This window comes from Agaricus bisporus, assembly GCF_000300575.1.
Source record: "Agaricus bisporus var. bisporus H97 unplaced genomic scaffold AGABI2scaffold_4, whole genome shotgun sequence".
Classification (NCBI taxonomy): domain Eukaryota; kingdom Fungi; phylum Basidiomycota; class Agaricomycetes; order Agaricales; family Agaricaceae; genus Agaricus; species Agaricus bisporus.
The window spans coordinates 1,975,068-1,991,320 of NW_006267367.1; the positions used below are offsets into that span (position 1 = coordinate 1,975,068).

General features: G+C 46.2%; 7 protein-coding genes and 1 non-coding gene across 8 annotated transcripts; 2 read left to right on the forward strand and 6 right to left on the reverse strand.

The window, feature by feature from the left end:
* Positions 1–385: 385 nt before the first annotated feature.
* Positions 386–3,065, reverse strand: AGABI2DRAFT_192178 (hypothetical protein). The gene is made up of 14 exons (XM_006460418.1): positions 2,936–3,065; positions 2,836–2,880; positions 2,626–2,778; positions 2,197–2,569; positions 2,035–2,143; positions 1,931–1,984; positions 1,687–1,867; positions 1,543–1,633; positions 1,385–1,491; positions 1,120–1,324; positions 916–1,066; positions 704–861; positions 637–650; positions 386–582 (listed from the first exon to the last, which is right to left on the reverse strand). The coding sequence occupies exons 1-14, from the start codon at positions 3,022–3,024 to the stop codon at positions 546–548; spliced, it is 1,767 nt and encodes a 588-aa protein (XP_006460481.1). The 5' UTR covers positions 3,025–3,065; the 3' UTR covers positions 386–545.
* Positions 3,066–3,370: 305 nt separating this feature from the next.
* Positions 3,371–4,583, forward strand: AGABI2DRAFT_192179 (hypothetical protein; the record flags this gene model as incomplete). The annotated part of the gene is made up of 4 exons (XM_006460419.1): positions 3,371–3,434; positions 3,487–3,666; positions 3,719–4,258; positions 4,315–4,583. Coding segments are annotated over exons 2-4 (924 nt in total), but the record flags the coding sequence as incomplete, so codon positions are not given.
* Positions 4,584–5,207: 624 nt separating this feature from the next.
* On the reverse strand, positions 5,208–6,556 carry AGABI2DRAFT_142705 (hypothetical protein; the record flags this gene model as incomplete). The annotated part of the gene is made up of 2 exons (XM_006460420.1): positions 5,208–5,641; positions 5,698–6,556. The coding sequence occupies 2 exons, from the start codon at positions 6,554–6,556 to the stop codon at positions 5,208–5,210; spliced, it is 1,293 nt and encodes a 430-aa protein (XP_006460483.1).
* Positions 6,557–7,380: 824 nt separating this feature from the next.
* Positions 7,381–8,839, reverse strand: AGABI2DRAFT_117429 (hypothetical protein; the record flags this gene model as incomplete). The annotated part of the gene is made up of 2 exons (XM_006460421.1): positions 7,381–7,853; positions 7,903–8,839. The coding sequence occupies 2 exons, from the start codon at positions 8,837–8,839 to the stop codon at positions 7,381–7,383; spliced, it is 1,410 nt and encodes a 469-aa protein (XP_006460484.1).
* A 763-nt stretch (positions 8,840–9,602) lies between these two features.
* AGABI2DRAFT_117430 (hypothetical protein) lies at positions 9,603–11,033 on the forward strand (the record flags this gene model as incomplete). Its single annotated transcript, XM_006460422.1, has 1 exon — positions 9,603–11,033. The coding sequence occupies one exon, from the start codon at positions 9,603–9,605 to the stop codon at positions 11,031–11,033; it is 1,431 nt and encodes a 476-aa protein (XP_006460485.1).
* A 419-nt stretch (positions 11,034–11,452) lies between these two features.
* AGABI2DRAFT_t46 lies at positions 11,453–11,532 on the reverse strand. The gene has a single exon. It is a non-coding gene; the product is annotated as a tRNA-Arg (tRNA).
* Positions 11,533–11,622: 90 nt separating this feature from the next.
* On the reverse strand, positions 11,623–14,503 carry AGABI2DRAFT_117431 (hypothetical protein; the record flags this gene model as incomplete). Its single annotated transcript, XM_006460423.1, has 4 exons — positions 11,623–12,131; positions 12,188–12,834; positions 13,214–13,646; positions 13,702–14,503. 4 exons carry the CDS (start codon positions 14,501–14,503, stop codon positions 11,623–11,625), a joined length of 2,391 nt encoding a protein of 796 aa, XP_006460486.1.
* A 381-nt stretch (positions 14,504–14,884) lies between these two features.
* Positions 14,885–16,184, reverse strand: AGABI2DRAFT_192184 (hypothetical protein). Its single transcript, XM_006460424.1, has 3 exons — positions 16,059–16,184; positions 15,468–16,001; positions 14,885–15,415 (listed from the first exon to the last, which is right to left on the reverse strand). Exons 1-3 carry the CDS (start codon positions 16,165–16,167, stop codon positions 14,922–14,924), a joined length of 1,137 nt encoding a protein of 378 aa, XP_006460487.1. The 5' UTR covers positions 16,168–16,184; the 3' UTR covers positions 14,885–14,921.
* Positions 16,185–16,253: the final 69 nt, after the last annotated feature.

Genomic DNA, 16,253 nt, shown 5'->3' on the forward strand with positions numbered 1-16,253 from the left:
ACGAATTTCGGTAAAGACCGAAACCTCGCTGCCACCAATCGCCGATGTGTCGGAGTACGAAAATTGCTGATAACATCAACGGCTAAACTCGCTGCCGCGCCGCTTCGTCGTTTATCAACATCACTAACGTTTTTGTGAAATCTGATCCGTTTGGATCCCATCTTATTGATCTTCACGAACTATTCGAACGACAATTTCGGGAGTTGACAGGTAATATATATCTGTGGTGCAGGCCCCAATTACAATCCAGGACAGACATGTACTTTTCCGTCACATACGGGAAATTGAGACCAGGGGAAACCGGTCCTGGGACATCGGTTATACTATATCACAGACCCTTGATACTGCGAGCAGTAAGTCAGTGAATTTCAGTGCGGGAACAGAGTTTAGTAAATTAATGAGTCATATTTCACATCGAACAGCCATAAGTACAATGTGCCATAATCAGAGCCAGCTACCGATAATGTTGTGTAGTCAACATGCAAACAGAGATCCAAGTAACATTAATTGAACAAAAAAGAATTGCGATGAATGAGGTTCAACCTCTAGATATCAGTGTCGTATATGATTTCTGCAGGGCCCCTATGACGCCGCGTGGTTAGTTATACCCCGCCCGTATAAGTCAAAGTTACAAACCTTTTCTCCACTCCCTAATAAATAGTCTAATCAGTTGGATTGTTGAGTATCTAAAGACTTAACGTACGTTTTCGGTCCAAGCAATCTGAGCTTTGAGTTCAGTTAAACCGAATAGCAATACAACGTCAACTTGAACTTCATAATATGGTCCGCTGGGACCAAATTGCATGGGGATCGGAACACTTGAAAGGTTCGCCTCAATGGTACAAACTTCATGATACTGGACTGCGAAGGTAGCTATGATTGGATTTGTTTACGACCAAAAAAAAAGATGCGTACGTGGATCGTGGTCTACCCATTTATGCTTTTCTGGCCCTAACTGACCGCGGTAGCAGGTGACTTCCATCGTTAATTTCCTCAAATCATCCAAATCTCGATCGCAGTTTATAAACGGGGAGCGAAACTCCTGAGTCTCCGAAACTTGGACATTCTGTCGTTGCAGAAGAGTCAGGCCAGTATCAAATATGCATTTAGTTGACTCACCCGGCCTAGGATAACACTGAAATAACCGGGAACCACCAACCCTCCATCGAGCTGCCTGACACACGTGTGACGTCGCTTGATGTGGTCCGGCATGAAGGGAAAGAACGTAGTAGAACAGAGCACTCCGGAGGAATAGCGCGAAACTCGTGTCCCAACAGGTTTATCCAGAATACCCGATATCGCTCCATCTGCAACGACCTTGTTACTGACAAAGGAAATTTCATGAGCACACGTAATAGGTTTCAAATCTTGATTGTAGGCTTACATCTGCGTGTCGGGTCTGAAAACATGTAGACCACGTTGTTCCAGTTGCTCCTTGACTTTGCTAAAAAGATAGTCACTGGCGGCAAAACCACCGACGAGGAATACGTTCTTCTCCAGCTTTAAAGCGATTCAAATGAGATGATATTAACAGTCACTCACAGAAATCGGCTTATGAGCAATCGCTCGTTGAGCCAAAACGCCATCGACGATGCACTTAATGGAAGGCTCGAAAAATGAAGCAACAGTTGCCCTACGTTAAAGTCATTCGGACCGCTAGGCTGAAATGTGGTATGCAGCACAAACCCTTCGAGACGGAGTTTACCAGCAGTTATCTTGTATTTCATGTCCTTATCACGGGCGGAGCCGAATCGGATATAATGCGGATCATTTGGCTCACTGGCACGGAACGAGCACTTCGTTGTTTTGTCAAAGTATTGCTTCATGGAGGGAATATCGTTGTGGAATTTACTTCCCTTTAAGAAGGCTTGATGGAGAATAATAAGGTTATCGACGAACACAGATATGAAGTTTTTTAAAAGCGACGAACTTTTGAGATGCTTCTCAGCGGCTTCTGTTACGAAAATGGAACCCTTGAAATGACCTAAGCATGGATTATCAATTAGGCAACAAACGGAGATTCTCTCCTCGCACATTGTGCCTCAGCTATCTCTTCAAATTTCTTTCCATCGGCCATGCACGCATAGGCACTGATATCGAGGGTTCCTCCACCGGCGTCAACGATCGAAATACCTTCGCCAGTCTAGATTCAGGTATTGTTCAACGGCCCTACTCGAAAGATATGTTCAAACTTACTCGAACTGATCCAGTCATCAAACCTTTCTCGATGCAGCGATTCAAGCTGGCTTCTCCTTCCGTGATGAAGGTGAGTTGGTTGCGTCCTGTAGAAGAAACGAGCCCGGCCTTCTCTGCCGCCTGCCTCATCAAAGCGCGTTGTGGACCTTCCCAGCCATTGGGATGCGACAAGATGTAATGGATTTCCCGTCCATCCCATACATCACTCCCAATGCCAGGATGAACTTCTTGAATGTACTGTTCGGCGCATGTTTTCAAATACTTCAGGAAGTCAGATAAGACCTCGACCACTGTTTTCCCCAGAGGTAGAGGTTTTAGGTGACCAGCGCTAGCTTCAAGGTCGCTCGATTTCGGGCGCAGATGCAATTTAAACCTTTTATAATCGATCAGAATTAGAGACCAGATAACGAGGAGAACGAGGTTACTGACCATTCGACTTTGTGCCAATTTTCTTCGTCAGCCGTCACCTCGACATTGTCTCCTTCAGCCTCGGCACCCACAGCGCGAACTTTACCATTCTTGTCGTAATATATAATTGAGGGCAATTTCGCAGTGCCGCCAGCCATTTCCTGTCCCGGAAACCTTCAAAAGGCTGAGGGTCAGAGCTGCATAAAGTTGTTACTGAGGCAGTAGCTCAACTTGTGCACGCCCTGAATCTCAGGCTCCTTGCCCGGATCTAAAATACTAGAAATTCGGTTTTGTTACCTGCGCTTTTGAGGCCCCATGCTGATATTTTTACCTGTATGATATGCCACTATAGGTAGTACCCACATCGAACGCAAGGAGTAATTTGCGCTCTGAACCAGAATAAACTTCTCGAGAGGCCATTTCTTGAGCTAGTGAAGAAAAAGGGAGATGGTAGTGTCGTGCCAACAACCTTGCCTCGCCTGTTAAACTAGCTCAGGTTAAGAATGCTGTAATGATCGGTCAGCATTACTCACGAGGTCAATTGTTGTCACGACAGAACATAGACCACTGCGCTTTGATTTTCATTTGATTGTCCGAAAATACTTTGTAACCTTTATAGGGAACTTTAACGTCCAACAGCTTCCGCGTGGAAGTCTCGTGTGAGCGAATGAAGGATAGGCGCCCGAGAAGGCCACCTTATGCCCCCGAGTTCCATTCCTATTCCCAACCGCAGCTGTTCTGGACTGCAATGCGATCAAATGTGTCACATTTGTATACCTCATCCCCTGGTGACAAGATTCCACGGTATCAAGCCCTCTTTCCGTAAAGCCGTACGCAGGACATGCTTTCTAAACGTGCCAAATTCTGAATTCAAGTGATCAGTGAAGGTCTATCGAACAAATCCTCGCTTGTTTAGACCTTGATCCTTGTCAACTATTGTGTCCTCCATGTCATCCTCACAACGCGATTCTTCTCGTCTTCGGAAACGAGAAATGGCTCCTACCGTACAAGCAACACGCTACAGACAGAGTAAACCTATGCCGCCCCTCCGTTCGATAACTCGTTAAGTATAACGATAGTCTTTCCGACGATATACCTGATGCCATTTCGGCAGAATTGGAGTCCGATGTCCAGGATCTTCGTAATGCCAGGAATGAATTGGAGGCGAGACGCTCCGAAATCCATGTTGAGATAAGAGCAGTGAAGGATAGGCTTGATGAGAGGGATTTGCGACGTCAGGAACTGAAGAGGATTACTGAGGAACTGAACATCGCACAGAGGTTTCTCTCGACAGCTGATGGTTTATCCCAAACAGAAGTTGTTCGGGCAATGGAGAGTCTTAATGAGGAAATATTCCAGCTGACCTCGATTGTTGCCGATCAACTTTCGGTCAAGGAGAGGAGGATTCCCGATAGTCGCTTTGCAAAAAGTATCCTCAAGCGAAGTCCTTTGCTGAGAACAATGGATCCGTATTTCGAGATTGTCATGTCCATTTCCATTGACGATCCTTTGGCGATCCAAATAGGCTGGCAAGCAATCCTCGTCCAAGCCTGCTCCAATATAATCAGCGCGTGGGAGGTCGAAGACCTGTTTTGCGGCACTGGGGAACTGCATGACACTCTGCAAAATATGTACAAAGGCATCCAGTCAGAAAGTAAGAAAAAAACTTACTCTAGTTCTTATACCTATCACTAACTGTTAGATATAAAGATGATCACGCCGTTTCGGGGAGATGGCGCTCCATGGTTTACGGAGCTACGAATGACATCTCTTCAAAAGGTCAAGACACGATCTTACACCGCGTCGTCGGGATCCTTGCCGATTTACCCGTTTTTTGCGGATACATATTCACTCAGGAGCAATTCGACAAGATTTTCACTTCATTCCGAGAGCGAATTGATCCCTTATTCGATAAATGCCTCCAAGTGCGGAAGATGATAGGTAAGGATATCACTTCAACCGATATCCGACCCTACTTTGTCGAACCTGGAAGAAAATATGATTCCAATCTCCCTGCAGATTTGGAGCATGAAGACGAGAAGGAAGGATCACTGAAAGGTCAGGACGAAATTATCGCATGTTCTGTCAGCTTAGGTTTATGTTGTGTGTTGGAATCGAGGGGAGATATTCAGAGTAAAGAGTCGATTATGAAACCAAAGGTAATCCTCCAACGCACTCTTAAGGAAATTATTAGCTAGACGGTTTCCTACTACCTTTTCTTTACGATTCATACGACGCAGTAATCACTATGAGTTTTTGGTTTTACCTCATCTGTTGTATACTAGGCATTAGAAAGTATTCCCCATCGAGATCGGGGACCAGCGCTGAATTTGAAGCTATTGAAACGGTTTTGAAAATTAGTTTTTTTTTCGATGGTGCTGCCACAGTACAGATGCATGATTGATTGATTTTCGGAACGCGTATGAAGCTATAGCAATGGCTGCTTTCGCCATCACTTCCCATGTACAAGAGCATTGTGTATGATTGCCCGTATTTTATAATAGTGCTAATGAAGAGTCGGAAAGAGTCTGTGATCAGTATACATTGACAGATGACAATATCCTATGCCCCTATGCTAGATTGCCCCATTATGCAACCAGTCCCTAACCGCGGATACAGAAAACCTTCGAGGGAAGCAATGTTTCAAGCGTCTCATCGTCGTCCCTCGGGGAACGGCGCACCCTGAGTCCTATTCCCGTGCTCCCCAATACACGACTTCCCGTCACGGTTTCATTTAACGCGCTTTCCATAGTAACAGGATCATATGTGTCTCCATGACGGGCTATCCGTGCTTGTATGTCAGCAGATATAATTCCTGCTTTCGTATACCCCCGCACAATTTCTGCGTTTTCCAAAAGTTCCCGGACCAAAACATGGATGTCAGAGGCGTCACTTCCTCCCCACCCCGCACCGGAGGCGATGACTGAAACTATATGAACAATGTTGATTGTGCATTGTTGGAGAGCCTCTTTTTCTGGTTCACTAGGTAGTTGCTTGAACGACATTTGTCTCCACTTCCCCGCTACGGCTTGCGACTCTACGAAAAATTCATAAGCTCTGGTGTCGGTATGATGCACAGACGTCGAATCTTACCATTGACAGCTATACGATTATAAAGCTGGTCAAAGCGACGGTCGAGGTATTCACTGGGATTCCAAGAATCGATGACAATTGCAGATGAGCGCGCAAGGAGAATCTGAAGTAACGCCTGGATGGTCCGTTTATCCCCAAAGTGATACCCGGATGTTTGGAGTGAGGAGAGAAAATCTTGACCAAAAGCATTCGTGATAGCGTCCGAGAAGAAAGATACATGCGGTCGCCCAGATCTGAACTCGACTACAACAGATGAAATGTGGATGATCTGCTCGTTGATCTCTCTAACCCGGTTTATGATATCTTCTTGGGATACGGAGGACCGAGTCTCGATGATCGCATTCGCCGCCTTCAGCTCCTTTATCCTCGTTTCATATAAATCATCTTCCCACTTCTCTTCCTCATCCCGTGCTTCCAAAGATTTCAATTTCTGCTTGCTGTCATTAATCCTTCTGGTCATTTTTGTTTCACGTATCTTCAGTCGTTCCAACTCCTTCTCCAGTTTCCTTCTGACATTGTCAGGGTCCCTGGTTCTTGGTCTTCGGAAGTTATCTAGCTCTAAATTGTGTAGTTGCCGCGACAGTGATGCCATCTCTAGTTCTGGTGTGGAGTCGGTCTTCGAAGGCATCGCGGATGAGTTTTTCACTGTGCCTTCGGAGATCAAATAAAATGATGAACTGGTCGACGGCGCTTCATTTGACATTTGCGTCTCCTGTTCTGGAACGAGCACGCATTCACTATCTATATCTGTGGACTGGTTATTCTGCACGGTTGTGTTGATGAGGAAATAGTCCTTTATGCGAGCGATATGGTGCATAACGAAGCGCATGATGCGGCAAAATCCGATGATCGCGGCCATGAAGGTCTCGCATGGACACCACGCTGAAAGCCCACACCATGCGCAGAACTAGCAGGATTTTCCATAAATATAATCGCTGAAAAAATTAGGAGGCAAATGTCTAGCATAATTGTTGGATTGCGTTCCAATGCTCCGCCTCGGAGTAACCGAACAGGCAAGAGAACATGAGCGTGATCTTCAGTTTCCCAACTGTGCAGGTTACTTTTGATACTGTAAGAAAATACAAGTGGTCTATCCGATCATCCCTGTTAGAGTGCTTAACAATCGGTTCCTCCTCCTTAGCCCTCTGTATTCACGGATTAGCCCTGAACTCTTAATGACAGGCGTAATCGTCACCCATGAGTGTCCTTAGAAAGGTAAGAAAATATGTTGAGAAGAATCCCGCACTCCTGACTCGGATAATGAGAAATCGGTTTTGTCATTGGCCACGTCGTCCAGCGGAATCAAGAGATTTTGATCATACGCGTCATTTCTCGGTCACAGTTCGAATACTGATCCGCTGAAGCGGTGAGTTTAAACGTTGAATCTGGCATTGACAAGCCGGTAATCCCGATGGCGATCACAGTGCTTATAGTACAGCAAATTGAAGACTAGTTTGAAAAGTAAGGGAAGGAGCGGAGAATGAAGGACATTGTAGAAGGAATAGGATGAAAAAGAGATGGCCCATATGGATCCGGTATAGAAGCTAGCTTGTTCGTGGGGGTATGGTGTTACGTTGAATGGTATGTCTTGATGAAATCTTGATGAACCTTAACAAAGTCAACCAATCACTGTCAGCCGAGTAACGCTGGCGTCTATGAGATCCGTACCTATGAAGGTCTCTCTTAGAGTTTTGAAGCGTAAGGCTGACCAACGCCTAGCGACTCGTTAAGCACTACCCTCGCCCTTGATTTTACGTTTTTCATCTCTGAAGATGCCCCCGCCGCGGCTGGTCTGATGGCCAATCCCAGCTCTGTGCATCCCAACACAGTACATTCCGTTGGGTTTGCTACCTGACTGAGGCCAAATTCCTCACCCACGTTCTTCATATCCTTAGAATCAAATTTGGTTCGCGAGACAGCTGCCCACGGTTGGATATCGGCAGAGATAATCTCTTCCTTCACGTGCTTCCTTATTTTCGCCGCTAAGTTGAAAAGGACATCCATTCGAGCAGAGATTTCCTGAACATCTCCTTCCCATCCAGCGCAGGAAGAAAGGTCCATCAACTTCGACGCGACTTCGATTTGGAAGGCCTTGTGGTCGTGTGGGAGTTGTCCGAACGTAATTTGTCTCCATTTTCCGGCGACTCTTTGTTCCTCTGTCGTCCGAAATAAGTTTGTGACATAGAACGATAAAAAATTATTTACCTTTCTTATATATGCGATTATAAAATTCGTTGAAAATCACATCGAATTCAGGATTTCCGAGGCACCATGAATGGATGAAGGTTTCGCAGCGTTGAACCAAGAAGATCTGGAGAAGAGCCCGCGCGAGCCCCATGGCCAGACGATTGTCTGAATTTTTGAACGACATTGAGAACTTCTCACCAAGCAGATTGGGGATAGTCTCCAAACTACTGCTTCGAGTATCTCTAGCGGGAGCTTTAGTGGCGAGGGTCGCGATGGCCACTATTTCGCTATTAAGCTGCTTCACAAGCTCCATAATATTGACGTCCGAGGCCGACCCGGTATTGATTGAGGCTTGTGCGCTAGCATGTTCTTTCATGCGCTGCTCATATAGTCCGTCCTTCCATTTTGCATCCCTGCCTTCGTTCCTCAGATTCTCTATTTCCGCCTCTTTGGCTCTGATTTTCACTTGTAATCGAGTATGGTTATCCGAGAGTCTCCCAATGTCGTGAAGATGTTGTTGTATAATTTCATCTCGTGGGCTCTTTTCTGACTTTCCTCCTCGAGTCGGAGCATCCAGTTGATCTCTGGCTTTGTCTTTCTTGGAAGTGGACAACGGAAAGGGTTTGAATATGGAGCGACGGCGGGTAGAGGACGATAGTCCATCATCAACCCTAGGTTTATTCTGTTTGACTTGGTTGCGTTGTCTCCTCCGGTTTTGTAATTCGTTGGCATCCTGGCTATTGACATCCGTTTCCGCCTTTTTTTTAGTAGAAACGAACAAGTTTCGAAGTCCTTTGCCAAAACGATTCATGGTGGGGTAGGTAGAAGACTGTCCTCGGTTTGCTACCACGAGGTTGAACACGAGGACAGCTGCTATCAAGAGAGATAAAAATTGAACAAGGCGGAGCCGTACACGTTGAACAACTTCTTGAGTGATGGCATCACTGGCCAACATAGTCCGAACCATTCCGATCATTAATGATGTATTACAAACACTTTCAATTCACAATTTCGTTCCAAAGTGTCTGTCGTCAAGTCTTCCAGACAGTGGTCCAAACTCATGGTTCGTTTTGGGACAGTATACTGTACCACCCAACGGACGACTCTCGCGAACTTTGCACTGTACAAGCACGACATTTCAACATCAGACTGCCACGCTGTCAGGTTGCTTCCCACTGTGAAAACGGTGTCGACGTCGTACTGTCTCGCTGACCTGAAAGCTCAAATCGCCTGGATGGAAAAACATCCTTGCTGAATCCGTTGGAGGGGGGGAAAGCCATGTCGCCGACCTGGAGAATCGAGATTATTTACGGGAAGCCTGATATATGAGGTAAGGCCTTGAATCCGATATTCGCCGTTTGTTTCGAGTTAAAATTAATGAAGTTTTGGTTGTTGTTGGGATGATCAACTGCTCCAGGGAGAAAATTCTATTATTGGTATATTGGCACATTTTATCATGATATATCCATATACTGAACTTATCGAAGGTTATCGAAACTCACTCAGAAATCCAACTATCCGGTATAACACGCACATGAGCCGATACCAATCAAAGAATTCATCCTGGATTGGAAGGTTCTAATCACAAACCGAAGAATGTATCAGTAGCTGCGCAGTTCCGGAAAATTCTCCCAGCTTACCTTTCGGACGACCCCTGTATAAGAATCTTCAGGTGAGCGCAGCCAGCACAACTATTCCACACACTGACAACTCCAACTATGGACGATCTCGACACTAAATCGAAGCTGGCATGCAAGCTCGCCGGTACTAATTACCTACCAGCGTCCGACTCCGGAAACGACACAAGTGGTTTCTTGACCGAGCTCAAAAAGCTACAGAGTCAAATCAACACGATACAATCGCAGTACCGCCGTCGATTCAATGTGATCCGTTCATCGACAGCCGCTCTCCCGAACGAAATTTTGATAATCATTTTCCGACTTGTCTGTTCAACCGTGGAACCAAAGAATGCCGGGCCTATAGGTTGTCCACAGATCATCTTGGGTTCGGTTTCGAGCCATTGGCGTGACATAGTTGTCGATATGCCAGAGTTTTGGGAGACGTTCTCTGTGAAAATCTCCCAAGAGAACTTACAGACTACCATACCCTTGCTCAAGGTATATTCCGCGCGGCGAAGGCAGATGCCTAGTTCCATGCAGCTGGACTTGCGAGGCTTGGATTATAATTCCCCAAAAGTTCTAGAATCGTTGACGTTTCTAGAAGGAAGTATATTCTCGGGGGATACACCGAAACTTCTCCACTCGATGGACGTTCATTGTCCTCCACCGTACTGGCTTTCGACCATAGTCAGTCAATGCTCGAATCTCCACGAGCTCTCGCTTTCTTGGACTCCACAGAACACGGGGACTTATATATGGTCAAGGAGACTCCCGACATCCATACCGTTCTACAGTCTTCGTATTCTCCGCATCAATCGCGTTCCAATCATGCTCTGCTTCGACCTACTCCTTTCATGTCCCAACTTGACCGAATTTACTTGTACCACCCCCCTAGTCCACAGCAGAAATGATCCTGATGGATGGATGATGATGAATCGAGATCAGGAGGTGACATTCCCGCGGCTTGAACGCCTCACCTGGACTCCAACCAGGAAATATTGGGACAAATATTTTCTGGAGTTCTTCCGCTTCCCGTCCCTTCGTTATTTTGCCTGGCCCATTTGGCCAGGACAAGATTCCAAAAATCTTTTTGACAGTTTCGTGGCTGCGCTACCGCCGTCGCTGGAATCATTCGAGATAATTGCCTCACCATTGATCGCTTGGCATCGAATCGAATCGATTCTTCGACAAATTCCAAGAATAACACAATTGATTTTTACCGACGTTCCTTCATCGGCCCATTCAAGGCTTCTTCAGATGCTCCAGTACCCTACATTCCTGCCGTCGCTAAAGGCTTGCAAGTGGATACAGAAGGTGGAAGGAGAGGTTGATCACGACCCACAATGGATTTCTCATCTACACGGAATGCTGCAGCAGAGGAAAATCTATGGTACGAAGGAGTTTCGTTATGAGATGGTTAATGTGGAGACATGTTGGAGAGCGGAAGATCGAGAAATGATTTCTCGTTTGAAATGTGATGGTAGATTTAAAGTCGAGATTGTGTGCAATAATTCAATCTTGGACCATTAATTATCGATATCGCGGTGTAGATTTACCAATTTTCAGTATTCTGGGAACTCAACGTAAAGACATTTAATAGTATTAACTGTGAGTATAACTAAGTGGTGATAGATGATAGAAAGCTCTGACAGCGCTTCTGGCCCGGAGCGGCGTGAATGATTTTTTGGCAGTGAAGACTGTTTTAAGGTTTGCTTGCAGAGTCATCCAAGATAATCATAACATCTTCTATTCTACAGGACCTAGCGATAGTAAAGGCCTTTACTGTCTGTGTGGTCCTAACCCCCCACACACGAATGTTTGGACAATAAACGATTGACAAAATCGATGCTCTGCTGTAGCTCTGGGGCAGAAAATAGTACAGCCAGTGATAATTTCGTGACACCACGTTTTGCACATCGCAGTAATATTAGGGGATACCAAAAATTACATGACCACCGCAGGGGTCGAACCTGCAATCTCCTGATTACCGATATCGTAGTCAGACGCGATGCCATTTCGCCAGGCGGCCACCGTTGTCGGGAGAGAAAAATATGTATATAACAATTCAGAATACGAGAAAGTACAGCACAAGGAAATATCTAAAGAGAAATAATTATCCTTACTCCGGCAAGGGCTCCGTAATTTCCTTTAGAGTCCTTTGAAGAACTGCTTTGGGCTTCAATATCGGCTCCCTTATCCCCAAGAACCTGCCACCCGAACTCTGCTTGCTACGTGTGCAATATAAACCCACACCTAGCGAGCACGCAATAATTTCCCCTTCATTATTCGGAGCGGCATTCCTCTCGTCTTCGTATTCCAGATCAGCGCGCTCGGGATCGTATACGTCCCCTGACGCAATAAAATACGGCCGAATATCGGCCGATGTGAACTCTTCTCCCACTTTCTTTCGGAGGTTGAGACATTTATCCAGAAGATGCCCAATACGTTGGTGGAAAGCGTTTCCTAGGTCTTCGTGTGGCTTTTGAGAATTAATGTATCCGCATACTACGGGTAACGCAATCAAAGCAGGGATGACCAGTTGAACTAGCTCTTCGCGGGTGTCGGGCGGAACCTCGTCCGCAACCTGAAGGAGCATGGAGCGCCAGCGTCCCCCAATAGCTTGACCACCTGAACAATAGCCTAGTCAGTAATTAAGTCCAGAAAAATAGCAAAGAAACACTCACTCTGTGTCGTCACACCCTGATAAGCGTCATCAATGACTTTGTTGATTCCTTGCTTCCCCAAACCCCTTAGTACCCAGGCCTGAACTATATCACAACACCAGCTAGCTAGAATGGCCTGCCATCCGATTTGTATTGCCAGCGGATCATCCAGTTCTAGGGGTATGATCCCATCCAAAAACGCCGGCCCTAACGCAGAGATTTTCTGTCGAAACCTTGCCTGATGTTCTGCACCAAGTTTTTTATCTCCAAGCTGAATCTGGTCCGCAAGGATCGATGTGAGCTGGAAAATCTCTTCGTTCAGACTTTCCGCGGCTTGAACAACATCGGCTTGAGACAAACTATCAGCCGTGGATAGAAATTTTTGTGCCACGGCTAGCTCCTTCGTAATCCTCTCGTATTCTTTGACCTCATTCTCCTGTTTCCACTTGGTATTTCCCAACTCTGATTCCAGCTCGTGCAGCCTTGTATTCAAACCTTCCTCTTCTTCTTGAAGCCTCTTCACCTGAGTTTCCAGCTCTTCTAGTTCTGGATCGCGCGCAGGTTCACGATTAGAAGTGAAGACTTTGCTGATGCGATTCGGAATGTTTGTAAAAGCCTGGGAGATGCGTCGTTTAGGGGATCTGTGTTCAGAGGATGGGTGTGCATTGCTTCGGCGAGGATTAGTTACTGAGTTGAACATGCCGGGATGGATGTTACGTTGGTGGGAAGCACGTTTTGGACTACGTTCACTCTCCTTTATTTAAGTCTAGATGCACATTACAGCAGTGTTACATCAACGTGTCCAGTTCTTTCGCACGCTGTTGTTCCAGGGAAAGTTTGATGCAACTTAGCCATTGTGTTACGGAGCTGTTTGACTAGAACGAAAGCTAGAAACATTTTCAAGTGCACACTGGACTACTATATAAAATCTTTCAGAGTTACGACATAGAGAAAGACCGGCCACGAGATAGGCGTCGCGACGTCGAATCAGATCGCGGGATCCGCGTTTTAGTGCCCGACGACCTTTTTCGAAGTGGTTCGACGCACAATACCTCTGCCTCATGTACAACTCGAAATGTCGACCTAGGGGTTGAACCCTCGATTTTCCGATATGCGTTCAACCCGATCGCCGTGCTCCCCAGCACATGTAGTCGCTCCGCTCCAGTCGTCCTTTCCATCCCAAACCTATCCGCCACGTCCTTCATAGTCACAGGATGATACTCTGCGTTGGGCAAAGCCACCCATGGTTGAAGATCTTTCGCTATCATGTCCATCTTCACATTTTTCCTCAGCTCATCCGCCATCACCATCAACTCCTTGATCGATGGCTGCAGTTGTAACCTATTGCCACCCCAACCCGCACACTCTAAGATCTGCAGGACCTCTCTCGCATAGACGTTTGCATATTGTTGTAAAGTCCTTCCCGGCGGCATTTTCTCAAAGGCCAATTGCCTCCATTTTCCCGCTACCATTTGGGTTTCTGGAAGTTGTGAGTTTCAAATCTCGATCTTGATGGATACTACGGAAAAGCGCACCTTTATGTAGTATTCGATCATAGAGTTTGTCCATGCCACGGTTGAAATGATTGGACCCAAGAGTCCAGCGGTTGATGAGGTCAGCGCAGGAACTTGCAAGGAAGATCTGCAGCACCGCTTGGACGAGCTGTTTATCTTCCAGTACATGATCCATATCGCTCTGAAATAAGAACAAAAAGTCTTTTCCGAGGGTCTTTCGAATGACGTGTGGAATATTGAGATCGGGACGTATAGTAACAGAGAGTGGAACGGCGGCTCCAATAGTTTCTGCAGCAATACGAGAGATCTTCTCGTTGAGCTGCAGCACTCCCTGCAAGATATCCCGTGTAGAAGTCGAGGAAGATGTTTCAATCCGGATGCGTGCCTCGCTCAGTTCCTGAACTCTAGTCTGATACAGTTCATCTTCCCACTTCTCCGCATCATCTTGGGCTTTGAGTTCTTCCAACCTTTTTCTTCTACGTGCATTCCTTTCGTTTCTTTCCGCAATTTGTCCTTGTATTCGCTCGATATCCGCGAATAGCTTCTCTCTCCTTTTGTCAGAAGGACCCACCCTCCTAGCTCGGCTACGTGTCGACCTTCCCGATTCCATCTCCATCACGGGCTCATCGTCGCCACGTCTTACAGTCGACGAAATGCCGATTGCCAACTTCCTCATAGCCGACTCACAACAATCCTCGAGCTCACCAGAATCGTCCTCTCCTTGCCTCGTATAATCCTCCTGGGGTCCACTAGGTATAGGTAAATAGTCACCTCCCCCCTGGGGTGGATGTCTTGGCGCTTTAGTAGTCGGAGGTCGCTCCATCCTTGAAAATACGATAAGTCGTGATGGTTGAAGTAAGAAGAACACTATTTGACGCCCAAAAGCTTCCAGAAAGAAGCCATGTGCCACAAGTGTGACCGAAATCGTGGCCGTCAATGGATTCTAGAAATAGATTCGTATAGCTGCCGGATGAGAAAGGCTTCCCAGTCGCGTAAGTATCATCAGGAAAACCCGAGGTCCTACACGTGTTAAGTTCGTGCTGATCTTCAACTTGTTGTAATCAATCGCACGGAGTGAATATGAAGCTCAAATGATTGAGCTATTTCAGCTCTCGGAAAATGCGCTTCTTGAATCTCGACGAAGAGTCACCCGCTGGATAAAAAAATTCGCGCTTTCATCCCAAGCCAACCGGACCAATTAAACCCCACAATAATCACTATACACATTCGTTCGGTGCTATCTACAAAATAATTGTTTTCAGCATACCAAGAAGAATGATCCTTGGCTTCAAAATCAGCTCAGTCTTCTCTTCGAAGCCACCGTCGGAGTTGCGTGATCGAGTTATACAACGAAGACCCAGAGTAGTCGAACAAGCGACAGCACCACCCAGTTCCTCTTCCGTCTCATCTAATCCATCCTCATACAAATCAGCAAATTCTGGATTGTATTTTGTTCCTGAGGCAATCAGGTAAGGTCGAATTTCAGTCGAAGCGATGTCGTGGCCAAGCATCGCTCGCAGGATGAAGCATTGCTCAATTATGGGACCAATGCGTCGCCTGAATTCTTTATATATGAAGTTGTAGACGCCTTGATCGAAAACGTATCCCCAGAGGACGGGCAAGTCCGCGAGGGCTTGGAGGACTTGACGAACGAGTATCCTTTGTCTTTTCTCGGCGATGTCATTGGTCACTCCGTAAATTATGGAGCGCCATCTTCTTGCAATGGCAGGATCATCTAAATAATTGACGAGTCAGCTTTCGATATCGGGGTAAAAATCTCGACTTACTTTTCGATGAAATATATTGATACATATTTAGGAAACATGAATCAAAATCGAAATCCATATGTTCCAATACCCATTCTTGAATTAAGTTGCAGCACCAATGTACGAGGATTGATTGCCATCCTATCTGTATCGCGGACGTATCGACAAGGTTCTCGGCCATGATCAGATCAAGGCTGCCCCCAAGTTTGCGTATCAAAGGACTACGCCTAAGAAGGAATCCCTGACCCTTCTTCGTCGGAAGTTTTTTCTCTCCAATCTGAAGATACTCGTACGCCATGATTGAGGTCAATTGGAGAATCTCCTCGTTCAGACGTTCCATTTCTCGTACAGCATCAGCCTGACTTAGACTATCAGCTGTAGAGAGGAACTTCTGAGCAAGTTCGAGCTCTTTGCTGATCTCCCGCAGCTTGCGGCGTTGGCCCTCCCTGTCCTTCAATTTCTTGTCCAGATGGCTAATTTCCTTTCGCAACTCTCGGGATTCGGACTTGGATTGAAGATCAAGTTGACGAATTTGTCGCAAATGCAGTTGTAATTCTGAGTCATTTGGTCAGGTCTCCCGGACGGGCGAACGAACGTCGCGGAGCTGCTCACCGGCTGTTGAAAATTTTTCCTGAATGGGCACCTCGTCATGTTCCTCAGGTTTAGTTTCAGCTAGCGGACTTTCGTAGGACGGCTGGGGGATATCAGACATCTCGTGCATGTAATTGCAATGTGGTTAATGCTGAAGAGCTAAAATTTGCATAGGACGCATGTTACATTAGCTTCTGGAAGCACCGAGCTAATCAG

What these genes read in the sequence shown, in the direction of transcription:
- AGABI2DRAFT_192178 (XM_006460418.1), bottom strand. Translation starts at nt 3,024, where the DNA reads ATGGCCTCTCGAGAAGTTTATTCTGGTTCAGAGCGCAAATTACTCCTT. An exon ending in CGCTGAGAAGCATCTCAAAA is followed by an intron (nt 1,868 to 1,930) that starts GTTCGTCGCTTT and finishes TTCTCCATCAAG; the next exon opens with CCTTCTTAAAGGGAAGTAAA. An exon ending in TTGCTCATAAGCCGATTTCT is followed by an intron (nt 1,492 to 1,542) that starts GTGAGTGACTGT and finishes AAGCTGGAGAAG; the next exon opens with AACGTATTCCTCGTCGGTGG.
- AGABI2DRAFT_192184 (XM_006460424.1), bottom strand. Translation starts at nt 16,167, where the DNA reads ATGCACGAGATGTCTGATATCCCCCAGCCGTCCTACGAAAGTCCGCTA. An exon ending in GGAAAAATTTTCAACAGCCG is followed by an intron (nt 16,002 to 16,058) that starts GTGAGCAGCTCC and finishes CAAATGACTCAG; the next exon opens with AATTACAACTGCATTTGCGA. An exon ending in TCAATATATTTCATCGAAAA is followed by an intron (nt 15,416 to 15,467) that starts GTAAGTCGAGAT and finishes TCAATTATTTAG; the next exon opens with ATGATCCTGCCATTGCAAGA.